General features: G+C 57.9%; 1 protein-coding gene across 1 annotated transcript in view; it reads right to left on the bottom strand.

Annotated features, from left to right (window-relative positions):
- LOC146808851 (ly6/PLAUR domain-containing protein 3-like) overlaps positions 1-7,880 on the bottom strand; it is a 154,538-nt gene that overhangs the window by 30,847 nt on the left and 115,811 nt on the right. The window contains exon 2 of the mRNA XM_085615675.1: positions 1,350-1,508. Coding sequence (XP_085471801.1) covers positions 1,350-1,508 — 159 coding nt within the window. The remainder of the gene's footprint in view (positions 1-1,349; positions 1,509-7,880) is intronic.

Genomic DNA, 7,880 nt, shown 5'->3' on the forward strand with positions numbered 1-7,880 from the left:
TTGACCATTTAACTATTGATCTTTAATAAAAAGCGCTTTAATACCGTATGGGTGGTGTAGCGCTATGTACGAGCTGCAGATGAATAAATGGATACATTTTCAAGGTTCCGGCCAAACATCTCTGCCCTGGTTCCAAGACCTAAGTAGATTGGCTATTTTTCACTTTCTAAGTTGTCACCAGCAGAATTGGAGACCATCTTGTGTGCTGTCATTTGTATCTCCTTATTTTACAGTGCTAAACCAACCCAATATGGGCATCCAGCCGCTGCAATAAGTTCAGAGCAGACCGAGAAGTTTGCGAAGGCCTCACGCAATCCTTTGAACTGCAGGAGATTGTATTTTTCCTCTGGGAATAGGTCCAGGGAGATCCAAAGTTTGCAAAGCAAAGAGATTGACCAATGTGTGTGCTCTTCTTACACACAGTGGGGCAGATTTATGTTTCCTGGCGCATCCCTGCAAATCAGCAAGGATGCGCCAGGAATGATGCGTCACGCAAGTTTACCCTTGTGCCACACATGATGCGCTGCATTTACAATGTGGCGCATCATGGCGCAGGAATAAACAGATGCGTGACGCATCCGATGGCGTAAGGTTGGCGCAGTGCTTCAGTTGCGTCACAAGCGCGACGCAACTCCAGCACTGTTCCAACCTACCCTATCCCTAACATGGTGCGTCAAGCCTTACGCCTGCTTCAAGCAGGCGCAGGGTTTTGGCGCATCAGCGTTGGGAAAGTGACTCAGTCAAATCTTATACATTTGACTGAGTCACTTTTCAGGGGCGTTCCTGCGACGGAACGCCCCCCCCCTCTGTCGACACGCCCACGTGAAACCTGACGCAGGTTTTACGTGGCGCAGGGCTTTACATCGTGACGCATCTCCATAGATGTGTCACGATGTAAATATGGCGCAACGTGGCGCAGGGTTTACACCGCCGCTGCGTCACAAAAGTGACGCAACGGCGGCGTAAAAGTGGCGCATCTCCAATATAGATCTGCCCCAGTATGTAGTGCAGCTCGTGATGTGAGCACAAATTATGTGCGTGATTTAGATCTCGGCGAAAGGGTTACTCGGCCTCAGCGGTGACGGATATTCCAGCAGCCGGAATAAAATCCCAACATTTCCTATAGGATTTATATCTCGTTGGACGGGATATCTGTCATTGTTGTGATGGAATAACCAGTCCGTCAAGATCTCCATCATGCCCTAAGTACTGAGATTCAGCTCAATGTTCTGCCCAGGTCTCAGAGAGCCTAATGTTCTTGTGGTAGCCTGATGAGAGGTGCCTTCTCGCAACCGCCCCGCCAGGTATCAGAAGCCCAACTCCCAAAGTTTTCCTTTAAAACCACCTACTGGACTGGACGCCCATCACGGCCTCGATGCAGACGTCATGTTCATTCACGCATTGCACAACCTCCAGCTTTTCTGTAGCGCAGCCATTGTCACCCCTGTCAACGCAGCTGTAGCACTCCAGCGGCTCTGGCATTGCTGTCTGGTTCTGGTACGTCAGACCTGTACAGATCACAGGAGGAAGGAACATGTAAGTATTACCCCAATAAGAAACGTAAATATTAAATTTGCATGTTAGATTTACTCATGCTAAAATTGACACCTGCTGGAAAGTCTTCAAACCTACATTTTAGGAATTAGACATTTTTGACTGTTATTCATTTACTTGATCTCTCCTGGGTCCGTTTCTATTCCCATAAAAGTTGTACATTTTTTCCAAACACAAGAGTAGTCCTACAAAAACGAATGTCCAACTTTGAATGCTAGCACTAACTGATTCAGATTAGGAGTGGGCAGAAAACTCCGCTCCGCCAGTGTAGCGGATAAAGCCAGCCACCACTGCTCCCCGGTCCGGTCCCTGCTTCTGAAAGCAGCCAGGCCAGGGGGAGCCTCCCCGGGCCCCGGTGGACCCCCGTCCCCAGCGCCCAGACCCTCGGCTAACTTGCAGGACTGGGGGCTCCCGCACCCTGGGGCCGCCGGACGGAGCACAAGCCCCGGACCCGATCCCAGCTTCCAAACCCTAGCCAGGCCGGGGAGAGCCTCCCCGGGCCCCGGTGGACACCCTTCCCCAGCACCCGGACCCTCGGCTGGCTTGCAGGACGGAGGGCACCCACTTTCCGGGGCCCGCCAAACGGAGCATGAGCCCCAGACCCGGTCCCAGCTTCTGAACCCTTGCCAGGCCAGGGAGAGCCTCCCCGGTCCCAGTGGATCCCCATCACCAGTACCTGGACCCTCGGCTGGCTTCCAGAACGGGGAGCTCCTGCACCCTGGGACGCATCATGAGCCCCGGGCCCGGTCCCAGCTTCCGAACCCTAGCCAGGCTGGGGAGAGCCTCCCCGGGCCCAGGTGGGCCCCCGTCCCCAGCGCCCAGACCCTCGGCTGGCTTGCAGGACGGGAGGCTCCCGCACCCTGGGGCCCGCCGGACAGAGCACAAGCCCCGGGCCTGGTCCTAGCTTCCAAACCCTAGCCAAGCCGGGGAGATCCTCCCCGGGCCCCTGTGGACACCCTTCCCCAGCACCCGGACCCTCGGCTGGCTTGCAGGATGGGGGGCACCCACATTCCGGGGCCCGCCAGACGGAGCATGAGCCCCAGGCCCGGTCCCAGCTTCTGAACCCTTGCCAGGCCAGGGAGAGCCTCCCCGGTCCCAGTGGATCCCCATCACCAGCACCTGGACCCTCGGCTGGCTTCCAGAACGGGGGGCTCCTGCACCCTGGGACGCATCATGAGCCCCGGGCCCGGTCCCAGCTTCCGAACCCTAGCCAGGCTGGGGAGAGTCTTCCCGGGCCCTAGTGGGCCCCCGACCCCAGCACCCAGACCCTCGGCTGGCTTGCAGGACGGGAGGCTCCCGCACCCTGGGGCCCGCCAGACAGAGCACAAGCCCCGGGCCTGGTCCTAGCTTCCAAACCCTAGCCAGGCCGGGGAGATCCTCACTGGTGGACGCCCGTCCCCAGCACTCAGCCCCTCGGCTGGCTTGCAGGACGGGGGGCTCCCACAGCCTGGTCCCGGTCCTGGTCACAGCTTCCGAATCCTAACCAGGCCGAGGGGAGCCTTCCCGGGCCCTGATGGGATCCCCGGACCATCGGCTGGCTTGCAGGATGCGGGGATCCCACACCCCGGGGCCTGCCGGATGGAGCTCAAGCCCCAGGCCCGGACCCAGCTTCAGAACCCTAGCCAGGCTGGGGAGAGCCTCTCTGGCCCTGATGGACCCCCGTAACCAGAGCCCCGACCCTCTGATGGCTTGCAGGATGGGGGCTCACACACCCCGGAGCCTGCCGGATGGAGCACAAGCCCCAGGCCCGGACCCAGCTTCAGAACCCTAGCCAGGCTGGGGAGAGCCTCCGCGGGCCCTTATGGACCACCGTAAGCAGCGCCCGGACCCTATGATGCCTCAGGGGCCCCGGCCGGAGCTCCTGAACCCAGCCAAGCAAGGGGAGGCTCCCCGGGCACAATGGAACCCCGTACCGGGCCTTTGGCTGTGCCGCAGGCCGGGGGGCGGGGATCAGGTCCGGAGCCCCTGACACGGGGCCCGGTGGGGCCCATGGACCCAGCTGGGGCTCCCAGGCCCGGAGGTACAGGGAAGCCTCCGCGGGCCCGCCCTACACCATCCCAGACACCCTGCCATGCAGTAGGACCAAGGACAGAGCCCGGGATGGGGAGGCCGCCCTCCTCAGGGCCCTCAGTGGCCATGGCCGGAGCACCTGAACCCAGCCAAGCAAGGGGAGGCTCCCCAGGCACAACAGAACCCTGTCCCCGGCCTTTGGCTGAGCAGCAGGGCGGGGCCCAGGGCCGGAGCACCTGACCCGGGTCCCGCCGGGGCCCCTGGACCCAGACAGGTCTCCCAGGTCTGGAGGCGCAGGGGATGCCTCCCTGGGCCCGCCGGACCCCGTCCCGGGCACCCTGCCACGTGGCAGGACCCAGGATGGAGCCCGGGGTGGGGAGACCGCCCTCCCCGGGGTCCTCAGGCGCCCCGGCCGGAGCTCCTGAACGCAGACAAGCAAGGGGAGGCTCCCCGGGCACAACAGAACCCCGTCCCGGGCCTTTGGCAGTGCTGCAGGCTGGGGGATGGGGCCCAGAGCCGGAACCCCCCGACACGGTGCCCGGCGGGCCCCTGGACCCAGGTGGGGCTCCCAGGCCAAGAGGCACAGGGGAAGCCTCCCTGGGCCTGCCGGACCCCCATCCTGAGCACCCTGCCACGTGGCAGGATCCAGGACAAAGCCCAGGGTCGGGAGGCCGCCCTCCCCTTGGGCCCTTGGGAGCTGCAGAACCCAGCCGAGCAGGGGGAGGCTCCCCGTGCATGACAGAACCCCGTCCGAGGCCTTTGCTGAACCCAGCCCAGCAGGGGGAGACCCGCTGGACCCCATCCGGGGCAATCTGCCACGCGGCAGGCCCAGGGACGGACCCAGGGCTGGGGCGGCATCCTGGCCCATCCAGCTGCCAGCTGAGGACCACTAGGCCGAGAGGGGTCCCAGAGTACCCTGTCCCTAGTAATCCGGAGGAAGGCTATCCCCCTTTCTGGTAACCTGTGAAAGATGGAGGGGACTCTAGGCGCGGACGCGCCCGACCTCCTGGATCCCTGGCTTGGATCGTGGAGGCAAATTAGCCCTCATCGAGACTTCCAGGCCGGCCCGGCCATCTGGTCGCATTTATTGGAAAGCATTGCGTACGACCAGATGGCCGAGGGGAAAGGTGCGGCCTGATGCCTAGGACCGAAAGGTCTCCCGTCTGCCCGCCCTGAGCCTTTGCGGTAGGCCTTCCGCCTGCACAAGCAGGGCTCGTGTCGGCTCTGCTTCCCAGGGGGCTCGGGCCCACCGGCTGGGCCTCATGCACTGGGAGGCCCCCAGGCGCTCTCAGGGCCCAGAAGCCCGGTGGGGAGGACTGCCTGGGAACCGATAGAGCCCATCCCAGGCACTTTGCCAAGCCGCGGGCCGAGGCAGGGAGCCCCGGATGCCTGGGAGGTGTTGTCCGGGCACAGCCCATCTGGTCCCCGGAAGAGAACCGCCAGCCCGGGGGGGGGGGGGGTGTTTATTTATTTATTGCGGATTTATAATGTGCATGGCTGCCACAGCAACGAGGCATCCCAGCACAGCACAGGGACCAGAAACGGAAGCTTAAGAAAGTCGAGGCAATTAAATGGTGGGAGTGGGAAAAAGCCATGTCTTCAAGGCCTTACGAAAAGCCAGGTGGTTACAAATGGTTCTAATAGGGGTCGGAAGTGAATTCCACAATTTTGCCACCAGGCAGCAGAACGAACGTCCCCCTGCCCTAGCCCTCCACACTCGAGGAGTGCAGACCATTGCTTGATCAGCAGATCGCAGCGGGCGCTTGGGTACATAGGCCTCCAACAAATGGAGAAGGCCCGGCGGAGCCTCTCTTGCTAGGATCTTATGTGAAATGCACAGTGCTTTAAATTGTATCCGTTTATCCACTGGCAGCCAATGGAGTTCGGGGAGAACCTGTGCTACTGAGCAGTGCTTGGGTAGCGAGACCAGAATTCGTGCTGCCACTTTCTGGACCCTCTGGAGGCGCTTTACGCTGGCCCTTGTTGCTCCCAGATATAGGCAATTGCCGTAGTCCAGTCTGGATAAAACAGATGCCTGAACGATAGTCTGGTGCACCGGAGGGGGGAAGAACCCGAGCAAAGGCTTTAGACCCCGCAGGAGTCCAAAACAGACCCCTGCGACAGCTTTAGTTTGTTTCTCAAAGGTCACTCTGCGGTCAAACCATACCCCAAGGTTTTTTTACGGTTTCCTTGGGGAGTGGGGCAGGTTTTAAGCGGTCCGGCCAGTAAAGATCGGACAACAGCTCCATGTCCCTCCCGAATAGCAGGATTTTTGATTTACCCGAGTTAAGCTGTAGGCAATTAGCTGCCATCCAATCGGAGATAGCCAGCAGATCGTCCTTAAAATTGTCTAGATTGATGGTACATTTCCTAGAGAAGGCTATCACCAGTTGAGTGTCGTCTGCGTACGACACCAACGACAGCCCCCTCCCCATCGCCAGCTCTGCCAGAGGGCTGACATATAGGTTAAATAATAGAGGGCTCAATATGGAGCCCTGTGGTACCCCCTGATGAAGTGCAAACTCCTGTGAGGAGAAGGGGGGTGCCAGGACCTGAAATGATCTTTCCGATAGAAATGATTTAATCCAGGCCAAGGATAGATCCCTGATCCCGATATCCTGCAGGCGTTTCAGAAGTATTTAATGGGACACCGTATCAAAGGCGGCACTTAAGTCCAAGAGGACCAAGGCCGCTGAGTCCCCTATGTCTAGACTGCTCCTAAAGGCTTCCGACACGGCCAAAAGCGCGGATTCATTACTATGCCGGGGCTGGAAGCCATGTTGCGTAGAGTCAAATATGGCGTGTTGCTCAACAAAGTTAGCCAGAATGGAATTCACATGAGCCTCCGCCACTTTAGCCAGGAAAGGTAACTGAGAGATAGGTCGATAATTACCCGGTTCGGCAATGTCTAGGGAAGGTTTTTTCAACAGGGGGACAACTTTTGCATGTTTCCATGCCCGTGGGACTGATGCCATCGACAATGACAGGTTAACCACATCCAGACACACACCTGAAATGGAAGGATAAAGCTGGTGGAAGCGAGTGGGAGTCACTGGGTCAGCTGGGGAGCCTGATTTAATTTTTGAGCATAATGCCTCCAACTCCAAAGGCAGGATGGAAGGAAGTGCTACCAAGTTACGACCCTCCACAGCCTCTCCCCCCTATTGGGTCCACCTCCACAGGCAGGGGAACTGCCTGCGGGAGTGCCAGATAGATCTGTTCCACCTTATTGACAAAATGCTGGGCTAGCTCATCGCATTGGTGGTTGGAGGCAACAGGAGAAACCCTGTTGTCTCCTGTATTCTTCATGCCACCCAGCAAATCGCTTGAGAGCCATCCGATATTCGAGTTTAGCTGTTGCATCATATGAGCGTCTCCAGACACGCTCCAGCTGTTTACAGCCCTTCTTGGCTAGGGAAAGGGCGTCATCGAACCATGGATTAGATGGCCCACGACCTTTCCTTCCCCATTTAGCTGGAATACAATTATACAGGCCAGCCATCAGCCAATCGTGGTAACACCGGTTAGCTGCCTCCACATTCGAGGATAACTGAGGTTGATGGCCAGATAACCAGGTAGAGAGAGTCTCGGGGTTAAACCTGTGCCAAGGGCGTTTTTCAAATTTTAGTAGGGCAAATAGGATCTGTCTTAATCTGTAATTGCAGGGAGAAGGAGACCAAAAAATGGTCGGTCCAGGCCTGTGGGATTGGAGTACGCATTTCGATCCGAGGAATATTGGAAAAAACAGGATCCAGCAAATGGCCGGCTATATGGGTGGCCTCAGGCACATGCTGCCTCAATTGGAAGGCTTCTAGGTCTGCCAGAAAACTGACGATCTCCACTCTTTCTCCATTCTCAAAATGGAGGTTGAGATCACCCAGAAAAGTAAAATTAGCTGCCTTACTAGCAAAGTGACCCATTTTATTTAAGAGGTCTTCCCTAAATCCACTCGCTGGCCCAGGAGGCCTATAGATCAGGAGACCGGCCAATGTGAAATTATGAGTTAGCCTGATTTTAAAAGAGGCGCATTCACAGCCCACTATAAGTTCCCCATCCAGGCTAACATTATATGCCTCCTTAACTACCACTGCCACCCCACCACCTCTCCCCCCTTTCGATTCAGGGCTTTCAACACATAACCGGACGGAAGAGCCAGCCAAGGTACTGCCACGGCGTCTTGGTTGAGCCAAGTCTCCGTAAGGAAGAGAGCATCATGAGACTCATCAAGTAGAAGATCAAAGACCTCTGAATGATGCTTTATCAAAGAGCGGCAGATGAGGCTAAGGAGTCTAAACTCCTTAAGCCCTGATGAGCAG

The sequence above is a fragment of the Triturus cristatus genome, chromosome 7, assembly GCF_964204655.1.
Source record: "Triturus cristatus chromosome 7, aTriCri1.1, whole genome shotgun sequence".
Lineage (NCBI taxonomy): Eukaryota > Metazoa > Chordata > Amphibia > Caudata > Salamandridae > Triturus > Triturus cristatus.